Source organism: Musa acuminata, chromosome BXJ3-6, assembly GCF_036884655.1.
Source record: "Musa acuminata AAA Group cultivar baxijiao chromosome BXJ3-6, Cavendish_Baxijiao_AAA, whole genome shotgun sequence".
Taxonomy (NCBI): Eukaryota; Viridiplantae; Streptophyta; class Magnoliopsida; order Zingiberales; family Musaceae; genus Musa; species Musa acuminata.
In genome coordinates, this window is record NC_088354.1 from 16,493,873 (window position 1) to 16,519,484 (window position 25,612).

The 25,612-nt window shown below is 36.9% G+C and overlaps 2 protein-coding genes and 1 long non-coding RNA gene across 6 annotated transcripts; 2 read left to right on the forward strand and 1 right to left on the reverse strand.

The window, feature by feature from the left end:
* The first annotated feature begins 7,046 nt into the window (after positions 1-7,046).
* On the forward strand, positions 7,047-9,119 carry LOC103988645 (NAC domain-containing protein 83). 4 transcript variants are annotated; one of them, XR_010497682.1, is made up of 5 exons: positions 7,048-7,499; positions 7,583-7,875; positions 7,942-8,182; positions 8,436-8,626; positions 8,786-9,119. XR_010497682.1 is itself a non-coding variant. In XM_065156495.1 (4 exons), the coding sequence occupies exons 1-3, from the start codon at positions 7,316-7,318 to the stop codon at positions 8,179-8,181; spliced, it is 717 nt and encodes a 238-aa protein (XP_065012567.1). In that variant the 5' UTR covers positions 7,048-7,315; the 3' UTR covers position 8,182; positions 8,436-8,721. The 4 variants fall into 4 exon arrangements, 3 of the variants coding, with proteins under 3 accessions (XP_065012568.1, XP_065012567.1, XP_009405516.2); XM_065156495.1 differs by lacking the exon at positions 8,786-9,119 and having other exon boundaries at positions 8,436-8,721; XM_065156496.1 differs by lacking the exons at positions 7,942-8,182; positions 8,786-9,119 and having other exon boundaries at positions 7,047-7,499; positions 8,436-8,724.
* A 2,014-nt stretch (positions 9,120-11,133) lies between these two features.
* On the forward strand, positions 11,134-13,117 carry LOC135639976 (uncharacterized). The gene is made up of 2 exons (XR_010497119.1): positions 11,134-11,360; positions 12,724-13,117. It is a non-coding gene; the product is annotated as an uncharacterized LOC135639976 (long non-coding RNA).
* Positions 13,118-14,246: 1,129 nt separating this feature from the next.
* LOC135641250 (serine/threonine-protein kinase PBS1-like) lies at positions 14,247-21,346 on the reverse strand. The gene is made up of 5 exons (XM_065156494.1): positions 20,963-21,346; positions 20,330-20,535; positions 19,882-20,071; positions 16,989-17,380; positions 14,247-14,964 (listed from the first exon to the last, which is right to left on the reverse strand). Exons 1-5 carry the CDS (start codon positions 21,081-21,083, stop codon positions 14,479-14,481), a joined length of 1,395 nt encoding a protein of 464 aa, XP_065012566.1. The 5' UTR covers positions 21,084-21,346; the 3' UTR covers positions 14,247-14,478.
* Between the last annotated feature and the right edge of the window lie 4,266 nt (positions 21,347-25,612).

Below are 25,612 nucleotides of genomic sequence, written 5' to 3' on the forward strand. Positions count from 1 at the left end.
GGATGACTACTCTAGATACACTTGGACCTATTTCTTAGCTCACAAAAGTGATTGCTTCAAGTGTTTCTCTAAATTTTATAAACTCACTCAAAACGAAAAAGGCTTCATGATTTCATCAATTCGGAGTGATCACGGTGGTGAATTCCAAAACCTTGACTTTCAAAATTTTTGCGAAAGTAATGGGTACAATCACAACTTCTCAACTCCAAGAAATCCTCAACAAAATGGAGTAGTTGAAAGGAAAAATAGAAACCTACAAGAAATGGCAAGAACTATGTTGAATGAACATAGTTTACCTAAGTACTTTTGGGCCGAAGCCGTAAATACGGCTTGCTACATCATGAATAGAGTCCTAATAAGACCATCCTTATCCAAAACTCCCTATGAATTATGGAATAACAAAAAACCAAACATCTCCTATTTTAAAGTTTTTGGTTGTAAATGCTTTATTTTAAATGAAAGGGATGCTTTAGGAAAATTTGATGCTAAATCCGATGAAGGCATCTTTCTTGGTTACTCTTCCGTTTCTAAAGCTTTTCGGGTTTTTAATAAAAGAACTTTAGTAATTGAAGAGTCTATTCATGTAGTTTTTAATGAAATTTCTGATTTAAAGAAAAATGATTTTGATGATGATCTTGGTTTTGATAATTTGAATTTAAATGAACCCTCTCCTCAAAATAGCCATTTGAATGCATCTTCTTCCGAAATTTCTTTACCAAAAGAATGGAAGTATGTAGATGCTCATCCAAAAGAGCAAATTATAGGAGATACATCAAAAGGGGTTCAAACTCGTTCTTCTTTCAAAAATTTCTGTGCTAACGCCGCTTTCCTTTCTCAAATTGAACCTAAATACATTGACGAAGCCTTAAAAGATGATTTTTGGATCATTGCAATGCAAGAAGAATTGAACCAATTTGAGAGGAATGAGGTATGGAAGCTTGTTCATAGACCAAGTGACCACTTAGTCATAGGTACTAAGTGGGTCTTTAGAAACAAGCAAGACGAAAATGGTATCGTGGTTAGAAACAAGGTTAGATTAGTGGCCAAAGGTTTCAACCAAGAAGAAGGTATCGATTACGAAGAAACCTTCGCTCCCGTGGCTCGATTAGAAGCCATAAGGATGCTCCTTGCCTATGCTAGTAGTAATAATTTTAAACTATTTCAAATGGATGTTAAAAGTGCTTTCTTGAATGGTTTTATTTCCGAAGAAGTATTTGTCGAACAACCTCCCGGATTTGAAAATTCTCTTCTTCCTAATCATGTATTCAAATTGACTAAAGCTCTCTATGGCTTAAAACAAGCTCCTAGAGCTTGGTATGAAAGGCTTAGTTCCTTTCTTATTTTAAATAATTTTACCAAAGGCAAGGTTGATACTACATTGTTTATTAAACATTTTGAAAATAATTTTCTTATTGTGCAAATTTATGTTGACGATATTGTGTTTGGCTCTTCGGATGAATCACTATGTGAATCATTTGCCAAATGTATGAGTCTTGAATTTGAAATGAGTTTAATGGGTGAATTAACTTTCTTTTTGGGATTACAAATCAAACAACTTAGTGATGGTATATTTCTTAACCAATCCAAATATACATTAGAATTGTTAAAACGATTTAACATGGATAATTCAAAAGCAATAAACACCCCTATGAGTACTGCGACTAAGTTAGATATGGATGAAAATGGTGAAAGTTTCGATCAAAAAACATATAGGGGAATGATAGGTAGTCTACTCTACCTCACTGCGACTAGACCGGATATTATGTTTAGTGTAGGACTTTGCGCTAGGTTTCAATCTAATCCTAAATTATCTCATCTTAAGAGTGTTAAAAGAATATTTAGGTATCTTAAAGGAACTCGAAATTTAGGATTGTGGTATCCAAAATCTGAAAAATTTGATCTAATAGCTTATGCAGATGCCGATTTTGGCGGATGCAGGATAGATAGAAAAAGTACATCCGGAACATGCCAATTTTTAGGACATGCACTTGTTTCTTGGACTTCCAAGAAACAAAATTCAGTTGCACTATCTACGGCGGAAGCCGAATACATTGCTGCAAGTGCATGTTGTGCACAAGTAATTTGGATGAAAAATACATTAGAAGACTATGGAATTCACCTTGAAAATATTCCCATAAAATGCGATAATACTAGTGCCATATGCCTTACTAAAAATCCAATTCAGCATTCTAGAACTAAGCACATCGACGTTAGGCATCATTTCATACGCGATCATGTCCTTAACAATAATGTTGTTCTAGAATTCATTGACACAAAGCATCAATTAGCAGATATATTCACAAAAGCCTTGAATGAAGACCAATTTGAATTCATTAGAAGGGAATTAGGTATGTTAAATTGTCCCTAAACAATAAACTTGTTTGATTGGATTTTCCGTAAAATTTTTCATCTTCTTTCCATCTCTCATTCTCCTTCAAATTCCATATGACATGTTGTGAAATCTCGAAATCGACTTCGATGACTTGATTATGAATTTCAAGTTAGCTATTTGATTTAAATAAGTTTTATCTAAATCATAATCTTGATCTTGCAAAATTGGAATCACAAATAATATCTTTTGGCATTCATGAATTGATACTTACAAATATGAAAGTATTGGCATTCATGACTTGAATTTGATTGAAACATTGTATGCTTAAATTCATCATTCTCCTATGTTTCAAAAATTCTTTAAATGCCTTATGTGATGATTAAAAAGTAATGTTGAGATTTTCATGAATTTGACGATTTGAATGAGTTTGTATTCGAATTATGATCTTGACTTCGTGAAATTACTACTTGAATTTTTTTATCCCAATCTCTCTCTTATACATCTACAATTTCTATTATTCATAGAAAGAAGAGATTAGATAATATGAATGCATGCTGAATTTTCCTCTAAAATGAACTCTGCGTAAATATTTTTGCATACTTAATTTTCAATGATAAAATCGTTGTATGACAAAATATGTGCTTCAAGTCTCATTTTCCTTTTTGTTGATGACAAAGGGGGAGAAAAGTGATGACTTATATCATTCTTAATAGCATGACAAAATATGCCTTGCAAAATCCTTGAGAATATCACAAGATTGATTGATCATATTGAAAGCATGCCTTACATCGATATCATGAAATTCATGTTGAAAATCTTTATCTCCTATCGTAGTAAAAATTGTCCCATATCATTTGACTTATGATTTTCATCGAAGTTTCGCATTTACTATTGCTTAATGAGAATAACGATAAGCTCTACGGTTAGAACTTATCGGTTTATGCTTGAATTCAATGGATGAAATTCAAGTGTTTTCATCTTCTCATAATATGGCATATAGATAGGGGGAGTTATGTTTAACTCCGTCATCAATTGATTGTCATCATCAAAAAGGGGGAGATTGTTGAATCTCGGATTTTGATGATGAAATCAATTGATGGGTTAATTGATCTAATCCATATTATTGAGTTAAGTGTGCAGGATTAACTACGATAACCAGAAAACACAAAGCAAGAATATCGGAGTCAAGATCGATGGACGTTTAAGAGTCCGAAGAATCGTCGGAGATGCTGCCGGAACCAACCGAGAAGAAATCAGGAACCTATCGGAAGTTCGCCGAAGAGATCGTCGGAGGTTCACGGAGATCACCGAGAAGGCTCGGTTACTCGTTAAAGTCATCACAAGATCGGGAGCTTGATGGGAGTCCGTCGGAAGAAGTTCGTCGGAAAGCTCGCCGAAACAAGACTCGACGTTCGCGGTTGAAAGCTTGCTTAGGATGTGTTTTTGTTATGTAATTCACTTGTAATTAGGATTAGGATTAAGAGATAATCCTATATCCTGGTTAGGGGCCAACTGGGCCCAAAGTCAGAGTTGGTTTAGGCTAAAAATTAAGCTAAACCAGCGAACTAGAGAGCCAAGATTGAAGCCCAACTAGTGGCTGAAAACACTGTAGTTGGGCTGAAAACACTGTAGGCGGTGGCACCGCCTAGCTGGGCGGTGACACCTCCTTGGCTGGGCGGTTGCACCGTCCAGCACCCGAGTGCTGGGCGGTGGCACCGCTTGGCTGGGCGGTGGCACCTCCAGCACCGGAAACCCTAAGAAAATTCAAATTTTGGAGCCCAAAATTTGAATCCTCTTGAGGCCTATAAATACCTCTCAAATCTCGGCTAAGGTTACAACTTTTGAGAAGCATTTTTTATTGAGAGAAAAGTCTTAGAAAGTCTTAGCAAGTCTTGTTTTCAATTTGCTAGAGAGTTCTCCTCCTCCTTTCTTATTGAAAATTTGTAAGAGGTTGAGCTGCTTGTAAAAGGTTGTAAGAGGGGTGTTTACCCTTCCATTTCAAGAGACTTGCTAGTGGAAGGTGGGAGCCTCATCGAAGAGGGGCCTCGCAAGTGGAGTAGGTCATTTGACCGAACCACTCTAAAAATCGGCGTAATCTCTGGTTTGCTTTTTATTATTGTCATTTACATTACTGCAAATCTACTTACTGCTTTAGTTCCTCATTACTCTTGCTGCGCAACTTTAAGAATACACCTTCAAGTTAAATTTCTCAAGTTTCGTTCTTAATGTACGAAAGATTTTGATTAAAATCGAAGTTTTAATCCGCTGCACTAATTCACCCCCCCCCCTCTTAGTGCCGCTCCGATCCTAACACTTTACTTATCCTAATGGATCCTACTTGAATGGGTACTAGATCTCTATCTAATTATCCTACCTTAATGGATATTGGATCTCTATCCAATAATCGCTCTAAGCCCTATTAAGCCTCACCCAATGGATCCAATAAAATAGGGGCTTATTGGATATCTCATATCAAATCCTATACTTGTTACGTTATCCATCATATATATATGACCCTTTAGGCCCAATATCAAACTAGCTATGAGTTGCACCTATCAGAATTTCTTTTGACTCAGTAAATTATTATCTCTATAATAATTCACTCAACTCATCGACTCTTGATATACTAGGCCACTACGCCATAATCCTCATATAGTATAGGAGGATCTAATCTATTAGACCTATCTACTCTCAATTACCATATATCTATAGTTCTCTTATCCATCTAATATCTCAGATATCATATACCGAGTATGATATTATCAAGCTCATACGAAATCTATCTGAATCTCACTCTAATCGGATTCTCCTCAAGAACTTCTTTCCTCTCAAATCGAATCTCATGCTTATCAGATTTATCATTATCCAATTGACTATGACTATGGATTTGTCTGATGAGAGCATATGAGATATTTCTCTCATGATATCGAGAGTGGATTATCATCTATTGATACTCAATTGCCTTTATCAGATTGGCTACCACTCCCGATGACCGACTTTACTTGATTTGAAACTTTTAGACTTATAAGTCTGATATTAAAGAATGAAGTACTCAAACAATATATCATTAGTGTCTCAAGTATAAGGACGAAACACACAATTGAGACTACATAATTGTTGTTTGACGATGATGTATCATTAACCAATTAGTATTTCGTAAATGGATTATTTAGTGAACTCATTCTCCAATGAGCATCTATACTATATTCCTAGTGTCCCCACACAAGTAGTTATGAGACTAGCTCTCTCCGGACAAGTATATAGTACAACGGTCTGTTCGATTATCTCAATGTTCTTCTCGAGTAACTTATGACCGAGAATATTTAAGGTCTATATTTAAAGGTAAATTGATCTCATAATAATTCAATTCCTATTATACAGGGATATCACAATATATTCATCATCAATATAAAGTGATAAAATATCATAGCAATAATAACAAAAAAAATTATGCAACATATGACACATATCATCACTCGTATAATTAGATTACATAGCACTTGTAATTAGCAGGGAGGGCAAGAATGAAGAACAACAATCACTAACAGATCAATAAAGTACGGAGAAAGAGAGAGTGAGAGATAGAGCCTGAAACAAACAGTCTTTCATATCATGAGAAATTGAAGAATGTATTATGTAAGGCATAGTATTATTAAAGTATATTTATATAAAATTTTGTGGGTGAGATTTTTCTCAACCATATACTAAAATCATATATTCAAATTATATACTTAAATATGTAATTAATCTTTAAATCATAGATTAATTAAGGATTACAACATAAACATATAACGAACATAAAATTATTATTTATATTTATCTTTTATCATATGTAAATTCATATCTTCTGTTTTCTTATACTGTGATGTCAACGGAACGTTGAGCTGACACACATGAAATTATAAGTCAAAGTTAAATATGAATGTATCTCCTATTCTCAGTGAGATACGGGTTGTGGCCAAACAAAAAGAGACACAGGGAACAACAGTTCCTTAGGATGCAAATCCCAGTTTTCACCGTTGACTTAATTCGATTGCCGTGAACTGAAAGAAGGCATAAATTTCCATTGCAAATCTCTTCAGCATGAGTATTCCAAAAAAAATCTCAAAATGTGAGTCCATGAGGAGCTGCATTTTTATGAACTGATCTTAGATTTGTCTGAGCTAATATTATAAATTTTATCAGTCATACCATAAAGGAACTGATGAATTTTGCAATTATTCTTAGAAGCAGCCTTATGAATAAATTAAGTTTCTGATTTTTTCTAAATAGAAAATAGCAACAAAACTTATCTCCTTCATTATAATTAAATTGAGATCACATTATTTTTGGGGAAAAATAATATATATCTCAATTTGTATATTAAATTTCTAAACTTGAGTTTTACATATATATATATATATATACATACATATATATATATATACACATACATATATATATATATATACATACATATATATATATATATATATATATATATATATATATACATACATATATATATATATATATATATATATATATATATTGCGAATAGAAAGTACAGATGCATCGATCCGACCATATCGAAGGAATCGTTCACTGCAGGATGCAAAAACAAGGGCCCACTGCCAACTCAACTGTCATAATATAGTAGCCTTGATGTGGTCGTGGAAATAATTCTTCTGCAAAGCATCATCATCATCATCTAGAAAGTGTTTGAGATGAGGTCTTGTGTGCAGTTGATAAGCAAACGTAAACATCCCCGTCTCTGTCATCGACATCGTCTTTTCGTTATACTGCATCAATAGGTTGAGTCTGGTCCACGCTACTCCGGCCGTCGCCTTCTTTCCGCAACCTTTTCTATAAACTGGTGTCCCCTCCTGTTATCCTCGCCTCACCACTCCCCTTTGCTTCTCCTCGGATTCTTCCCTTTTTCCATGCTCCCAAACGTGCGGCGGCTCTCCTGAAGGAGAAGCAAGGGAAGTGCTTACAACGTAAATGAGTCACAAGCCGAGTCTTGTAAGGTTTGGAGCTCTCAGGCTGCCCCCTGGGTTTAGGTTCCATCCCACTGATGAAGACCTAGTTGTTCAGTACCTCAAGAGGAAGGTCTTCTCCTGCCCATTGCCAGCTTCCATCATTCCTGAGATCGATCTCGGGAAGTACGATCCATGGAACTTGCCTGGTAATTAAGTGTCAAGAACACCATATCCTGTGTATATTTGATGTGAGTGATGGCGATGAGATAGCTGTGGCTGCAATATGTAGGTGCATTAATGGAAGGCGATGAGAGGTATTGCTTCAACCGTAGAGAGGCGAAATATCCCAATGGGAAGCGATCAAACCGGGCGGCGAGATCCGGCTACTGGAAGGCCAGGGGGAAGGACAAGCAGATCGTAGCTTCTGGGTGCAACCAAGTGGTGGGGATGAGAAGGGTTTTGGTCTTCTACCGCGGAAAACCTCCTACCAGCTCTCCAACCGACTGGATGATGCATGAGTATCGCCTGGCCGGCTCTGATGGCAGAAGCTTGGTCTACCCGCAGAGGAAGAACTCAACTCATGTGAGATCCTAATGCCATAGTCAATGTGCAGTATATGTTGGAGATCATGTATTTCCTATAATGCAGGGTTTGATGATTCCAAGCCAAGACTGGGTGCTTTGTCGCATTTTTAAGAGGAGAAGAGCCCCCATAGTCGTCGACGAGGAGGAGGACATCATTACAAACGACGTCACTGATTTCAGAGATTTCATGGACGAGAGAGAGGGTGATCCGACACCATCTTCATCCTCTTCGCCTGAGAAGAGCTGTGTCAGAGAGCTGTTTGATGAATCTAGCAGAGGAGAGGAAACTAATTCACCTCCCTGAGGTTGTTGTATCGGATTTTAGAGTCTTCTTACTTCCTTCCTTGAAGACCAGATGATATTAAACTTGAGCTGTTAACTCTAGGATTTGAAGTATCCATCTTCTCTCCTAGTGCTTCTTCCTGGATCTAGCCACATGTTCCAATAATTGATCGAATCTTTATCCTTGCGTTCTTACTCTGTGTAACATCCTGGAAGTCGAGTGAACATGACAAGGAAGACAATACACTTAATGCCTTGGTACTGTTGCGTGTGCAGAGACGATGCTGTCGAAGGCAGATGGCTTTACATGCAACAAGGAGGATGTGATGCTGCAGAAAGAGAACAAAAGCTGAAAGGGAGGCATACGTCCAGGTAGGTTTGTGGATAAGATGCTGCCTCTAGCCATCGTTTAACTCGACAAGAAAGAAGGCCAAATCGCATCAAAAAATGAAACCTACGCCATGAAGGTAGTCATTGTTAAGCTGCAGTTCTTATTTGGAACAAGAATGTCATACTAATATTATCTTATGGACTCTTTTCTCACAAAGAAAATATGTCTACCAGCAAGAATATATAATTTTCTGTTTCTTCACAGCACATCTTACACAATGATATCTATCTCCAAGGTTTCAACTCTTTCTTGATGGATCTAAGAGACATGCATGCATGAATGGCGCATCTGGGGACCATGGTATCATGTACCAACAAAGCTTTTTGGTGCTTTGCATGGTGAAGCGTCTCGGTTGCTCAGAGACTGTCTTTTCTGGACCACTTACAATTACCAATTACAATTACCAATTATCCAAGGTCTGTGAGGAGGAAGTTGCCGAACCCCTCATCAGAAATGGATGATGATTTGGACGGTATTATCAGACAAGCTAAAGCTTTAGCGACACTCGGCAGTAAAATTATAAACGTCTTTCCACCATGGAATTCAATAGAAATCATTCCTCATGCTACGACTCATACAGTTCATTATGTAATAAAAGATGATTCCTGTGGAGCTCATGACATGAATGCCTCCACCAAGTATCACAGTGTAAAGGCGATACTGCTCAATAAATGAGTCGACAGGTATTTGGTTGTATCACTTATGATGCAGCACTACATGATCAACGTGTGGGTCATGCAGTCAGATGTACTTAATAAAGCTCCAAATCCGTAGAAGGTGGAGGCACAACATGGAAGTGACTGAAGCAAGGAATTCAGAGTTGATACATGTTCACAACCAAGTAAAGGTAACTTAATATTGACAGAATTTGATGGAATGTTGAAGTGTAGACAGAGATTTTATAATCAGTTCAACATCAAATCCGATTTCCAAAGTGTGAAATGTCTTCTTTGATACACCAAAATGGAAGAACCTGATCACGACGGTATGAAAGTTTGAGAAAGAAAGTGAGAGCACCGATATAAAATATATATTCAAGTACATCCTACTACTACCTTGTAGTGAAGCATGGAGCAATGAACCTACACGGAGAGGAAGCAGTGTTAAGTTACTACTGACATGGCCTTATTAATTAGGGATCAAGCAAAAACCATTCAGAAGCTGCAACCTTGGAAATTATAAGATAAGAAATCAAATAAACAATGGTTCTTATCTAATATCAAATGTGTGGTCCTTTCTAGCTTTTCGATTGCTGGAATCCAGCTCATGAATAATTGATCTAACTTAACGAACAGTACAAGTCTAAAACACAACAAAAGCCGACCATGTGATTATAATGCCAGCCCACGCGGTTTGGTACCAAAGCACAACCAAGTCATGATTCATTTCATTATTGCCAGCATTATAAAAAGCACAAGTTACCATGAGACTTACACCTTCACTGATTACGTATCGATATTATATTATATATTACATAACACGATGGAAGAATATACGGCTGTGGACAATTCAATGTCTTTGCACCGATAATGTGTTTAGGTGACCTGTGCCTGTGCATTAAAAAAATAAGACGCATTACAACATCTCGATATAGTCGAACTTCACAACCACATGGTCTCATCTTTAGAACAGCCACGAAAGGTCTGTCAACCCGACCCTTAGCGTCAAAAGAAGTTAGGTGTTCATGATTGTAGATCCACTCGTCGTCCACTGTGGTTGTACTATCCATAGATAGATAGGTGGGGCAATTTTGATTATGCATCGTGATTCCTTTGATATGTCTATGGCACCAAAGAGATGTCCGTCTCCATGCACAATCGGGGAGGAGGAACAACATACTCCTATCCCCATATTTTACGGTTCCAAATTTAGCACGTAAAAGAACGAGGCACGCAATAGGTAACCTTAAAACATGAAGAGATCCTCTAAGATGACAAAGCCTGATAACATAATTGCTTACGTGAGTGAGTCCCCATGCAAACTGGACAACAAAACCTGCCAATTCTAATTCCAAAGGGGAATGAATACATATGATATTGATTGGAAATGTGATTTGTGGACTGTGATGTACATTACATACACAGTACGACTGTAGAGAGTAACCAAAGAATATTGTTTGTAGATTGCTGACTTGGCTTTCCCCGTATCACATGTCGTTGTTGGCACCCAAAAATAACTTAAGTCAACCGCTAGGTGAGTCGGATTGACATCAGTGCCCCCGATTCGTGAAGGAAATTGCATCTAGCCCGATAGAGTCGGCCTATATTGTATGATTTGACTTTAAATATCATATAATTAATTTATCATTAGCAGTATAATTTTAGCTTATGACTTCTCGTATTCGGGGCATCAAAGCACTTGTGTGTTAGATTGGTTTTGTACATTCTGCGTTAGGATGGGCAAGAAAGCTGCTCATTTCAGGAGATGTAGGTAATCTCAAGAGTACCGCTGGTCTGTTTATGAACCGGCCCAAAGCCCAAAGCCCAAAGCCTAAAGCTCAAAGGCGAAGCCTGCAATGACAATAGAAGGCGTTCAAAAGCGTTTCAAGCGTACGTTTCCGGGTCGGTTAGGTTTTTCCGTGCAGCCCTCCCGCTGACTCTCTCTCTCTCTCTCTCTCTATATATATATATATATATATGTATCCCCTTCACGGTGTCACGGCCGACACATTAGGGTTTGAGGGGTTTTGCTTGGTTTGGCAGAGATCATGCTAGGGTCCAAGATTTCGTCTCTTGATCTTGTTTGATTGGTTTTTTTTCTTAGCGTTTTTTTTGTTTGGGATCACAATGGACGGCTTGCAAGAGTTGCAGGTGTTTCTCAAGCTTAGAAACACGCGATGATACCCTTTCTTCATACTCCTCCCCTTTCTTGATTTTTTTTGTCATATTTTTTCTTTTTTTTTTTGTGTCATAGTCAGATGAATTTTTTCGCAGTAATTAACGTTATGGTTGGGGTTCTATATGATGCATATTGTTTGATTTTGTTAAAGATAAATATTTTTTTTCTTGGTCTTCCTTTTGGCGTATGTGCGATACTAGATGTTGACAGACGTGGTTTTGTTCGTGGATCGTGGATTGGTATTGGGAAAAGGAAGAAAAAAAACTTCTTTTTTTTCTTTTTGGGTTTTTTCGTTGTTGTTTATGTCGACCGCATGAGTCACAAAGTCAGGTTTTTTTTTGGGGATCAAATCTAATTTCGATTCCGTGAACAATTCCTTCTAATGTCTGTTTGGATCTTCGTGTATCCATGGACTTTGTAATTCGTGCTACAATGGAATGATGAAAATATTTGATAATGCAGCATCTGTCGATGCGATGGTCATTTCCACACGAGATTTCTGACCATTTTCATGATACCTAAAGTTGACAAATTGTTGTTGATGTCACCTTTTTCTTTCTTTTTCTTTTTTCATTTTGTATTTATACGAATGAATACGCACATTTTATGTGCTTTGTTCACCCATTTGTTCATTGACCAGCTTTCTCGCTTGACTTCCAATTCGGTCTGCAAGTTATATAACCTTCTGAAATACGAATGATAAATTTGTAGTAATTGTACTTAATCTCTCCATGGATTTCACTTAATCCTCTCATGAATATATTAGTAGGGGTGTTTTTAGTTTACTTAGATGGAAGGTATGCTTCCTACCTCTGTTTCATGTGGAAATGTAAATGAAAGAATTACAATGATAATTGTAGAAGACAGACCTCCTTTGCTGGCGGTTTTGTTCAAAAAAGCTCAGTTGTGCTCGACATGCAAAGTTTGCTTTTTTTTAATGATGCAGTCTCACATTCAGTAGCTGATTTAGCACATCTGTATTTTACAAGGTTCAAAAGCTAACAAGAGGATCGGATGGAGTCTATTTTGCTAGTGACATTGTGTGGAATGGAGATAAATGGTTGATGGATTAGCATGTTTAGTATTTTAGTTTTCTATTTCTTGGGGTTGTTTTATCTGTTTGATTAAGATAGTGAATAAAATATGATGATTGAATTGTGCTGATGCATAATATGAAAGTGTGCGTTTTCTAGTGTGTTTCATATTGATTTAAATAAAAGATGGGTTGGGATTTACCTTATTGATTTGCATTTACTTGTTCTGAATTTTGATAACCAATTTAAAATGTAATTCCCCATTTTTCATTCATTTCATCTGATTTGCTTTACTCTGTAGCAAGAGAATCAGAAAGCTATGATTAATAAGATGATCGGGGAACTTACGGAGCAATATTGGGGCAAGTGCATCACTGGGACTCCCGGCAATAAGTTCAGCTCACAAAAGAATCAGTTTGCCTTACCAATTGTGCTCAGCGTTTCATGGAGATTAGCATGCTCATGATGAGAAAGCTTCAGTCCATACATACAGGGAAAGTGGAGTTTGTTTAATTGTTTATATTGCAGTCAGAATCCGTTAATTCATTTTCATTACTGTATATATGATATGGTATCAGCATCAAGCTGATTAATTGTTTCTTTAGGTTGTTTGATTCTTGTTAGAGGTGATTTGAAGTTTTGGACTTCTTCCCTGTAGCTTCAGATATTTTGAATTAACATGATAGATTTTGCACTGGAGTGCCTCATTGAACAGCTAAACTTATTGTGTTTGAATATTGTGTGATGAGTCCTTGATGCACCTCGGAATTGTCACACAGTGTGAGGAGAATTTTTTTGAACTTATCTTGTTAGACTACCATAGAGAATTATGTATATATTATTGATTTTGGTGGATTTTTGAACTTGGTTAAGAATGAGATATTTTAATTTGAATCAAATGCTTAGAGTTTTTTTTATAATGTTTATAACAAGACCCTGCATATTAAGATGAAAGAAAGAAATAAATCTTGACTTTATCTGAATTGACAGAGAGAAAAGATTGGACAAGTGTATATATACCCTGCAAAAAAAACAGTGCAGAAGATCTGAAAATAGAATACCAAAAATGGGCAAATTAACTACAAACACAAAGTGCTATTTCAGGAAAAAAAATGCTCACTTGGAGCCATAGTTTTTTGCTTTTAAATAAGGGATTGATTGGGCTTTTGACGTACTAATTAGTGATTTAGGCTACTTTTCCTCGATACATGCGTTCACACTCTCTCCGACTACCGTTGCAGAAGACATCATCGGCTCACCGATCAATCGATCATAGTCATTCATAAACGATGACAATTTATGGAAGATTAAGTGCAAAGATGACAAAAAAAAAGAGAAAAGCTTAACCAAACAATACAAACCAGTTTTTGCTATCCTACAGGACTTGCTACTTTTTGACCGATGCAACAAGAAAAAGATTAGAAGAAAGGGTAGAAAACCTTATTCTTTGGAAAGTAACAGATAGAGAAAAGATGGAAAGAGTGTGGCAAAACATTGCATCACCAGTAGAAATTGTATCAGTGTGTCACAGAAGAACAGATTCTTTGCTTTGCATCATAGAGATCTGTTCCGGCCTCCCAACTACAACGGATGCTTCTAAGCTTTGGGAGGACTTCTCGTGGAGACATGAAATATTTCTAAACATCTCTGCACAAGAAATCATCATAAACACGAAATATTTCTTATGGTGAAAGCAGACCTGCAGCAAAAAGATCAAACAACTGCAATTGCTTCATCATAAAAAGAAAAAAATAGAGAAGTCTCTTAACTATTCATCATCCAAAGCTGAGTCAGATACAAACCCCATAGTACTGCAACAAAGAATGCAAAATCCATTCAGGAAATTTATTATGTAGAAAGTTGACGATGTATAGTTTTCTTCCACCTCATAAATACTCCTTTTATTTTACAAGCAGCATACCAGGTCCCCAGTTACCATTCACATCTCCTAAGAATGACGGAAAAGAAAGATCTTCAAAGGAAGGAAACCAGGACCCACAACTCTAACACTCTTTATACACAAAAAAATGGGTAGAGAAGCTTTCTGCCAAATTCCCTATCCGATTGCACTTGCGACATGAAAGTTTTCCTCTGCATTAGCTTTAGCTTGCGTCTTCTCTCGCCAGTTCTCCCCCCATATCTTTGCTTCTGCCAAAGCTCGTTCCCGGTCAAAGCCCTGCCTCACGTTTGCACTTGTCTCTTTTGAAGTGTTCTCACCATTCATTTGCCAATTATGGGCAGTTTCTGCATCACTGTTCAGAGCTGGCGTTCTTCCACCTCCCTCATCAGCACTCCTGTTTCTTCTTTCACCACCAGGTCTATTGTTAGATGTGGGACATGTACCAGGATCATATGCTTGGGATGCCAAATAGGACAGAGCAGTGACAACATCAGCAATGGCAGGACGAGAGGCAGCTTCTTCTTGGATGCACATAGATGCCACAGCAAGAGCTTGATAGACCCCACGCATGGGATATCGACCCTGTAGCTTTGGATCGGCCAGACTTGGTAGTTTCCTTCGGTCATTGAACATAGGACGAGCCTGTAAGAACGCACATATATGTGATATTTTGAAATGCACTGGAAATGTAATGTAATAGTTTTCATGGATATTTTGAAAATTTTGAGATGTAGTAACTGAATGGATCACTTGACGGTATGAATCACTCGACCAAAATATATAAGCCATAGACACATTTAGCTCTATAAACCAAACTTCATTCTCCTCCAACATCCAATAAACTGGCGTGTATGATCTCCCTCACTTTATGACTTTGTATCAGATATAATGCCAAACATATTAAAAATCAGACTAATTAATTATGTGAGGCTTAGTCCAGTAGTTGACTTCCATGCTGTGATGTGATTTGATCCTATCAGTGAATTACTTAAGAGTTTCTTATCATACCTAATATTAGGTCCACTATGATATCATTGTCCTTTTCCAAAACTAGGTGCAACGTAGATGCCACATATTATCCATGAATTAAACTAGTCTAACTCCAATTACATCTCTCCGAACCAGTAAAACTCATGGTCATCTAATGTGAAATCATATCTCATAAACTATAACCAAAAGTGATATCATTAATAATAGTGGAAGACACCATATTACACCAACATAAAAAGAAAATTCAAAATACTACATCTAACAAATTTAAGGGACTATGAAATGAATGAAATCATATATTATAAAATTCTCTATCTGACAATTTTGTAACACTCAAATTAATTCTGCATTGTACCTGCCCATTGGAACCAGTCTTACCACATCATCTTCTGCATAAAGATAAGGATCACTGGTAGGAATATCTAAAACTGGATCAATAATATTTACTCTATTAGGTTCATCTGCAGAGGGGACAGAGGTGATGAGTATTATAAATACTCGATAATACAAGGAGTCTCCATTATAGGACAAGGCAAGTAAGGCTGAATCAAATATGTCATCTTTTACATCAAGATGATAAGAAAACCACACCCCACAAAATTAAAAGAAAAATACAGCAACTCATATATGATCTATATCTATCATGTCATTCTAATATATCAATTATATTAATACATCTAGTATTGTCATGTCTAAGTGTGACCACATATCCATATTCATCTTTTACTTTTAGTTTAATCTTCTATTCATTACACATTTTTATAATAAGTTCTTTTACCTAGATACGTCACTTATAATTAAGAAAATAAAATAGTTATTTTGCTAAGAAATGTACTAAACCCAAGGCCATCTTATAGATAAGATCCCTGGTGGAATTAAACTATATCCAATATGTTGGACCACCATTTACATATAAGATTATTACATATAATCCAAGGTACATTTCTCATAAGATGATTACATATAATCTTTGCACACATTGTACCATGAAAATCATTTTATTTTTTAATTCAATATTCCTCTCACTAAGGCTACTACTAGATATAATTTATACTATTTTATTGTCTTTGTCTTGACAGATTTAAAGGCATCCCTACACCATTTCAAATATTTACTACCCTTGAAATCCTTAATATAATATTAAGTCTATTGTGAAAGAAACCATTTTTCTTGAAACTTATACAATTTATAAGCATCAAATAGTCAGTCATATGCTTTCACATCACTCGCTACACATTTGCACGATGAAGTAAAATTAAATGATTCAATCCTAAATGCGCATGAAGTATAATACTATAAATGAACATCGTTCTATCATTCAAATAAATCAACAATAACATGCTAAGCACCTAAACTTTTATCATATACAAACAACTAACAAAATACATGCTTTCTTAAAATATTTTTGATATCAAAATATAATACTATAAATGAACTCAGGTGACTAGACCATCTCATCACATGGCTGTCTCAGTTTTACTAGGAAGAAACAGTTGAACCATTTAATATTGAGCAGAAGTGTCCAGACACTCCACACTCTAGCTGTACTACAGACTGCATATATAAGATAAATGAAGTGGAAAAGCACTGGAGTAAAACAGGAATAGCATTTCCTCTAAAACACTATGACATGAAAGATCAAATATTCCCTAAAAAACCACACTTAATAAGCTTACCCATGAAACAAGATTTTGTTCCGCATGTGATTTGGTAGTTTCAACAGCCTTCCGTCCAGTAATCAACTCCAATAATACAACTCCAAAGCTGTAAATGTCAGATTTAACTGTTAATTGTCCAGTCATGGCATATTCTGGAGCACAATATCCGTAAGTTCCCATCACCCTTGTTGAGACATGAGATTTGTCACCAACTGGACCAAGCTTTGCAAGCCCAAAATCAGAGAGCTTTGGGTGGAAGCCCTTATCTAATAGTATGTTGGAGGATTTCAAATCTCGGTATATAACTGGAGGGCTGGCTTTGTTATGGAGGTACTCCAATCCCTTGGCTGCACCAGCTGCAATCTTCATCCTTGTATTCCAGTCAAGTGGTTCCTTATCAGGTGGAAGGTCTGAAGATAATTGAATAGGTTGGTTAATAACAATATCTCTAGCTGTCAAATAGCTTGCTGCTCAACAATAAAGCAACTCGTTCATAAAATAGCTCAGAAATAAAGTAAATCGATCATAAAACCATTCAACAATAATGCAGCCTGGTGGTAAAACACAATAAAGCAGCTCGATCATGATCAACCAGATAACTCATCCCAATGTCGTGTAACAAAGTCAAGCAAATATGCAATATGACACTCAGATATCCTAGTCTCATACCATAATGATGGCCAATTGATATGGGGGAATAACAACAGGCCTCTCCCACCTTGACACGTGGATGACAATCCCTGACCAGGCCGATGCATAACCAGCCCTAGTAGATCTCATGTGAAACCAGCTCTGATATACCTGATGCATGACAAGCCTTGTTCTCCTAACCATCTAAACCAGCATTGTCAACCCAGCCACATGGACCGACCACTGTCACCATTGCCACCTGAACCAACATTGCCATCCTAGCCACCTACCATCCTAGGCACCTATGCCAAATCCTAGTTGCTACATCGCTACTAGATCATTGTAGACAATATCCTCCATAACCACTAACCACCTAGGTAGGGGAAGGATTCCCCTGTACAATGGCCACAGGTCTGACAAAGGGGCTCTTCTCTCCGAACACCTTCTTTTAAGGAAAAATAGTATACTCAAAGGAAGAGAATATGGAGAAAAGTTCAAAAATGAGATTCAAAAGAGAGAAGTAGAGATAAGAAAAGGAGAATTTAGCATGGCTAATACTAATTCTATCCCTTTTGGGCTACAAAATCACCTGCCAATAGACTCTTATAACCTGATCTAGTTCTAGTTTTACTACGTCTAGGATTATACAGCGAATAACCAATCCTTCATTGAGTCCCAATTGAACTAAGAAAAAGGAGACAGCTGATTATCTAAGCTATTAATGTCTCCAGCTCTCATCCATGCCTCAATGAGTACTAAACTTCTAGGAGTACTTCTCTGAACTGTCTAAAATATTGTGTGATCTAGAGGTGATCTGACAAGTTTGAACTGATTTAGGACTCTTAGACTGGATAATGACAGTGTAGACTACTATAACCTACTTTGACTAGGTTAAATTAGGTTAAGCTGACAAGTCATATGTCAACTGTTAAATGGTCAAACCGCACTCGTGGAAACAATTGGAAATATTTAACAACCTAAAAATTGAAGGAAAGCCAATTTCATTTCTTGTGTCAAGAAGCAATAAAGTAGTATAGTTATACAGAGAAGAATCAATGACAAAAGGTGAGCTAGTATTATCATAGTAATTTAAATTTATCAGTTGCTAATTTCTTAATCCACCAAAATGATAATAGAGCGTAAACCATGTATGAAAACAATAAAAACTCTGAAATTTGAAATATCTCTTTGCAATCAAGTAGAAAATGGAAATGCAAGTTACAGAATCCCTATACACCATTTGAACTAAATTTTTTTTATACAATCCATTTGGGAACCACCATTGCAAGGACGTAAAATTCCTTGTATTAAAAGAAGCCATGGATATTACAATAATAACAAAATCAATGCATGAATAAGATTATTATTGCCCGTTATGATAATTCACATAGAAAATAACAAACATAAAGGAACAAAAAAATTATGCCTAATTTTAGGAAATAATATGTTCATCCCATGTTCAGTATACATATGATAAGTCACAATAATATATTGAGAGAAATTCAAGTGAAGCATCATCACAATGTAGTCACACTTGAGATAGATTCTGTGGTCCTTATAAGCAATGGCTCTCCTACGTAAGAAGAAAATCTTCTGATAGAAGTTAAGTTCTGAAAATGAAGTTTTATAGTACCTACCTAACACTAGTTTTTGTAATATAAAACTACAAAATGCAGACCCAACAAATGAAGAAATTATATCCCTAGAAGTTATAAAATATAATTACTAACTAATTATATAATTATAAATGTTCATTTTAAAAGTGAAGAGTAAATGAAGAAATGACATCCCTAAAGTTATACATAATTGCATATGGAAGCTGCAACCTGTATTTAGGTTTAGCCGGGACATCCATTTCATTCCCCATGCCAATAAGGACCAAAAACAAGCATGTTAAGGAAAGAAAATGCCTATAAACTCAAGAAGCTTATAAAAGGGACTAAGAATCTCATCAACTTAGAAGCAAGTCTGAATAAAGCTTCTCCACGCTATAAGGCCCTATAAACATTCTTTCCCACACCCCGCATTAGCGGAAGCCTCATGCACTGGATACGCCCTTTATGGGATGACTCATGAATCTAGGCATCTTCAAATTCACACAAATAAGTAGAAGAAAAAGATAAATCATCCAAGAGAGATTAGCAACTTAGCCTAAGAATGTGACAATTGATGTAGCCAAAAGTAATCCAAACAAAGAGTATTGTTCTGAAGGAAACAAAAGAAGACCCACACTTTATGATGAATCAACTAAGACTACCATGTCAGCATATAGAGATCGTACCATGTAGATGATCTTCCAATGATCCCATGGACATATACTCATAGACAAGAAGCCGTTGGTCTCCATCAGCACAATAACCAATTAGATTCACAAGGTTGGGGTGATGCAACATGCTAAGCATAAGGACCTCCACTAGGAACTCCCTATTTCCTTGGAGTCCATTTCTGTCGAGTTGTTTTACAGCCACAACCTGCAGGCACACCCAGACATCCATCCCCATAATATAAAGAGGTACAGCTACAATCTCAATGCCAAAGAAACACTAGCTCTATGCAACTAAATCCATATTTCATGTTTCTTATCATGTTACATAGTGTGAAAATACCAACTTCAAAACTACTGTGAAGCTTGACACAGGTTAATGAAGCCTTAATCAATACTCCAGCAGAAAGAAGCAGATCAAAATTGACTAACTCACAAACAAAAATCTTCACATTTGAAAGAGTACCTGACCAGTAGTTTCCAGACGACCTCTGTAGACCCGTCCAAATCCTCCTTCCCCGAGCAATGACTCTGCTCTAAAATTACCTGTTGCAGACGAAAGCTCACGAAACGTGAAAGTGTGTGCCGAAATAGCAAAATTAGACCCCTCCTTGGGACCCAGTGATTCCTTTTTTACATTCACATCGTTTCTGGTCCGTATTCTATCATCCCCTGCAAAGTCATGAATCAGTCAGGAAAATTAAAATAAGCAGATTTCGAGGTACGCCATAGGTTCTGAAATGTGTCATCTCATCAAGTGGAACTCAATGACTTCGAAATAGACGAGATCCGACTCAACAAAGATCTCCAAGGCAAACCCAACCATTAGAAAAATCACACACCTAATAAACATCTAGAGGAGAGGAAAAGAATATGACGAATTTCATCTGGTTCAAGTATCCATCTTTATAGTTGAAGCAGAAAACGAGTATCCCGGAAGATGGCAAAACCACGAGAGATGACAAAACTACCGAGTCATCTAAATCATATTTCCCGACATCCAGCTCAGAGATCGGAAAGATATCAGATGCAGAACTCTTCGGATACGGATCAGATCCCCTAGGAGCAACATCTCATAGACGGAGGGCCTAAAACTTACCAGAGGACAACTTTTCGACGGGGGGCGCCACCATGGGCTGCTCCTCTCTCTTGCGGTCGCAATCATTCACGTGACTGAGCTGCGCTGCCTCCTCCGATTCGAAGCACGGGAAGCAACCCATGTCGCCCAAGATCCAGACTTGCTCAACAACGACCACAAAAGATGGGATTTCTCATCGAGATCACTCGATTACCGCTCAATTTCGACGCAATCACCGCATCAAAAGCTTCCTGGCATCAAACTCTGTCGGAATTCTCGTTCTTCAGATCCAATCGAGATGATCCGAAGAAAGAAGGTGTTAATTCCTTTAGGCTGTGGGTGTGAGACTTCAGCGCGGAGGCAAAGGGGGGGGGAAGGTGGAGGAGCCGCCTAACGCATCGGCTTCAGACGCATGTATCGCACTCCATATTTATATTCATATAATTAATGCGCGAATAAATATACATTACGAGTACTGTTTGTAATATGGAAAGTGGATGTAAATTCTCTGACGCGTGGAACAGTACATGTCAGGGGAATGCACATGGAAATTGACGGACGTATATTTGTATTGTATACGTAGTATGTAATTTTTATGGACGAATTTTCGAAAAAATATCTGAGAAATTCTCGCATAACGTCTTGACTTACCATTGTCTTTTTTTTTTACATAAAAATATTATTTTATTTTTATCTTCGGGGATCCTATCATCGCATTCATCCCTACTACTTCCACTATCTTATCAAACTTACCCCTGTGTGTTTCACTCTCGTTATTCTCGTCTATAGCATAAGAGATTGTTGATCTTGTCATCCTAACTCCTTTCGTCTTTGTCTATTTGGACTCACCCTTATATGTCTTGCTCTTGCCATTCTTGCTTACGACGCAAGCGACAAGTGATGGAGACACAAGCGAAGACAGCTAAAATCATGGAGACAAGGGTGAGTTCAATGAGTTCAAAAATAAGAGGGCTAGGACGACATGGGTCAATGGTCACCTATGTCATGAGTGAGAAAAACGAGGACGAGATGCACAGGGGTGGGTCCAGTGAAAGCGACAATGCTAAGAGAAGATAATGACCGACAAGGATAATATCATTATTTAAAAAAAATTGAAAGTTGGGTCACTAATTAGGATTTTTTTCAAAAATATGAGTTATTTTCAAGAATTTGCCCAAATTTTATTTTATTTAATTATAGCATATTATATTTTATAGATTCTACACATAGTATTTTATTTTAAAGCCACCATATTTTCAGCATTTCACTTTGGAAACAAACATAACAATGTTCATAGTAGATGTGACTTTTTATTCACTGTAGAGTTCCAAAAAATAATTAAGGGGACTCTTAATATTTACTCAATCAAAATGTTAACCAATAATGCAAAAAAAAATACGAATCATCTTTTGAAACAAGGCAAAGAAAGGAGTGTTAATGTTGTCTAAAGGCCAAAAATTAATCTTTTTGAAGGATAATTCAATCTAGTGAATGACACAACGCGAATCAACATCCACTTTTAATATATTGATTTTTCAAAAAAAATCTTTATTAATTATAATGAAATGATACGAGTCCGTTTGCGTCAAACCAAGAAATGGAGGATCAAAGGTCTTGTTGTCTCTAGCATTAAGAATCAATCAATCAGTCAAACTATTATAAAATGTGGTTCTAAAGAACCTATAGGATTTTGTTTTCCATTATTATTGCATCGTATTCGCATTGATTAGGGTAGCCTTTTAATTGTGAAGATGATTCTGCTGCTTAATTCAGCCATCGTATAGACATTATCAATTTATTTCATACTCAAACTAGGCCATAAAAGATTAGTAAAAACTATCTAATTATAACAAGAAATAAGAGGTGACTGATCCAAGGATTGATACATCACCCTCACCCACACTTTTCTGCAAGGAGTTCATGTTTTGGAGAAGATACAGAAGAATAGTATTAATCCGATTATAATGTCAAGTCATTGGCCACTTTTATATAGTAAAATTAAGATAGAGGTGCAACGTACCAACATTTTTTTACCAAGCCTCATGTTCTCTCTCTCTAAAATAGCTAAAGCCACATTACTTGGAACACTGATTTCAACCATGGAAACATGTAGTTTTGAGGGGACAATGCCACATGGTTGGTGGGGCAATTTGACATCAATGTGAATGCGAGTAGAGATGATTGCTAGGAAATTGTGGGGTGTGCAATTCTTAATGACAGGAGATAAAAAGAATGTTCAACATTAAATTGATTTGATTTCTTCTGCATGAGCTTTCTTGGTGATTGGATCAAATATCTTCTCTTTTAGGTTAGTGGTAAGTCTGGATCTGTCACCTCAGTCACAATAAAGTTGCTTGTGTCTTAGTCCAATAAAACAAAATACGACAGCATCCCTTTCATGCGCGTGTTTCCAACGAGCATGTTCACGTGAAGTATGAACGCAGATGCATTGATGTATTCCAACACCAATTTGAGCACACGACTTCCACTCTTATCACCGTCACAAACATGGTCTCATATGAGTGTCACAGCGACATTATACATATATTATTAGCATCAACAAAACACTAATGTGTTGATTAGCTCAAGAAAAAACATGTCAATCAACTTTGCTTTCGATTTCACCTACAGTTTAAACCGAGAAAACGAAAAGGCATCGGTCAACTTTTCCAAGTCTAGACAACAAAAATATATAATTTCGTTACTACTTCGACATGCAGTCGTACCAATTGCAGAACTTCATTCATTCAACTGCCTATAGAAAGAGGGATTAGCTAAATAATATGTTTTTGTATTGTAAGTAAAGATTAGTTAATTCTTTAAGATCCTTAACAAGATTCCTTAGTTGCCAACAAAGATCTATTATTGACGCAGAAGACATTTGTGGTCACAGATGCAACAAGGATTTGTGGTTGTCCCAACCAAGGTTCACAATATCGTACCGTATCGATGTTTCGATCTAGACTCTCGGTACAATACGGTACAGTGTACCGAGAGGTACACTCAAGTGTACCGAACGGTACACCTGATTTCAGTCCGTTAAACCCTCTGAAAATACCTGAAAATAAAAAAAAATTAGAATAGGATTTTCAAGTTACAAATGAATATAGTAATAGTATAAGTTTAGCAAAATCAATATAAGTTAGGTAAGAATAATATCACATATCTTTTTTGGGCTTTGAAGTAGTCTTGTTCGAGGTTCATATTTCAGCCCGTTATAGATTGAAATATCTATAAAAAAATTATTTGAATTATTAGACTATTTTGTTACAATATAAACTCTAAAATTTAAATAAATTAAATAATCACATACATAGATATACCTGATTATTGATTCTACCACCAAAACGAACGACGGGCCTCCACAGGTGGTGGATCGAGGTCCTCGATCCGATACATCTGCATATCAATATGATACATTTGTTGGACCCAATCATGAAATTGATCCCATGACATAGTGTATTGATACACTGTATATCATTGATGCATCAATGTGGTGCTAATCGTAGATTGATCGTCATGAATCATATTTGTCCAAGACAGCTCTTGAGGCATATATTGGTGAATGTCAGAGCTTCTACTTTCGCTACTAATCTGCTGTTATGTATCATACTGTTGCTCAGAGAAGGATGACCAACTATCACCATACTATTGTTGCCCGTATGATTCTCCATAATACGATGGCTGTGAATACGATGAGCTTCTTTCTGTGTCTATATCATGTATGCTCTGTCACATTTGTTCATATTCATCCACTACCTTCCCCTTCCCCTTCCGCACATAAACTTGACCAGTATCTTGTCGAGTTCTATGATCTGAATCTTGAGTGGCATGTGTAAAATATTGCTCCTCAGTCCATTCACCACCCTCAAGTTGTGTAGACGAGACCAACGATTGCCCGACATCACCGCCATCATCTGTCGAGGCACTGCTGTCCGTGTTGTTGTCATGTCTCTGGACCGAGCGAGTTGCTGAATGTGATTGTGAAGATGTCTCGTCACCCGACTCGATTCTTTCCAACGATGCAATTGATGCTACTGCCTTCTCCTTTGCCTTTGCATGTTGGGCGGACGAGTGTGACCATTGGGTGTCGGTAGTTCCTCGAGCGGTTTGACTCCTACCACTTATAATCGAGGGGGATTTTCTACTTGTTGGGGTTGTGTTTCTTCTTCTTCTATTGCCTCGGTGATAAAACGTGAAGGACGCTGAGGATCTCCTACCTCATCAAGTAGAGGATCCTCTTAGTTCTCTGCTACTTCAACCTAGTCTAACATTGGCTCCGAATCTTTGTTGTAGAATTGGAGGTCAATAAGATCAATATCTGGTTTCTCTAGCTCCTTATCCAACTCAGCACATCGTAATTTTAGCCGCATGTTATAATGGACATATACTAGTTTCTGTAACCGTCTATAGGAGAGTCTGTTGTGGACCTTCGTATGAATTAATGCAAACATTGACCAATTACGTTCGCAACCACTAGATGTTATTGTCCGTGAAAGTACACGAATGGCAACCTTCCTTAAATGTGGTGCATCCCCTCCAAATTATAGTCATCACTCGACTGCAAAAAGATATAAATAAGATTTTATTAGCATAATAAATAATTAATATTAAATATAATTAATAATCAATATGCATAACTTTTCCTCACTAGGATCCATAGTGTAACGA

Excerpts from the sequence above, each read along its gene's own strand:
- LOC103988645 (XM_065156495.1), top strand. The coding sequence starts at position 7,316 with ATGAGTCACAAGCCGAGTCTTGTAAGGTTTGGAGCTCTCAGGCTGCCC. Across the intron at positions 7,500-7,582 it reads CGATCCATGGAACTTGCCTG|GTGCATTAATGGAAGGCGAT; the intron begins GTAATTAAGTGT and ends TGCAATATGTAG. Across the intron at positions 7,876-7,941 it reads AGAGGAAGAACTCAACTCAT|GGTTTGATGATTCCAAGCCA; the intron begins GTGAGATCCTAA and ends CCTATAATGCAG.
- LOC135641250 (XM_065156494.1), bottom strand. The coding sequence starts at position 21,083 with ATGGGTTGCTTCCCGTGCTTCGAATCGGAGGAGGCAGCGCAGCTCAGT. Across the intron at positions 20,536-20,962 it reads CGTCGAAAAGTTGTCCTCTG|GGGATGATAGAATACGGACC; the intron begins GTAAGTTTTAGG and ends ATGACTTTGCAG. Across the intron at positions 17,381-19,881 it reads ATTGGAAGATCATCTACATG|ACCTTCCACCTGATAAGGAA; the intron begins GTACGATCTCTA and ends AATTATCTTCAG.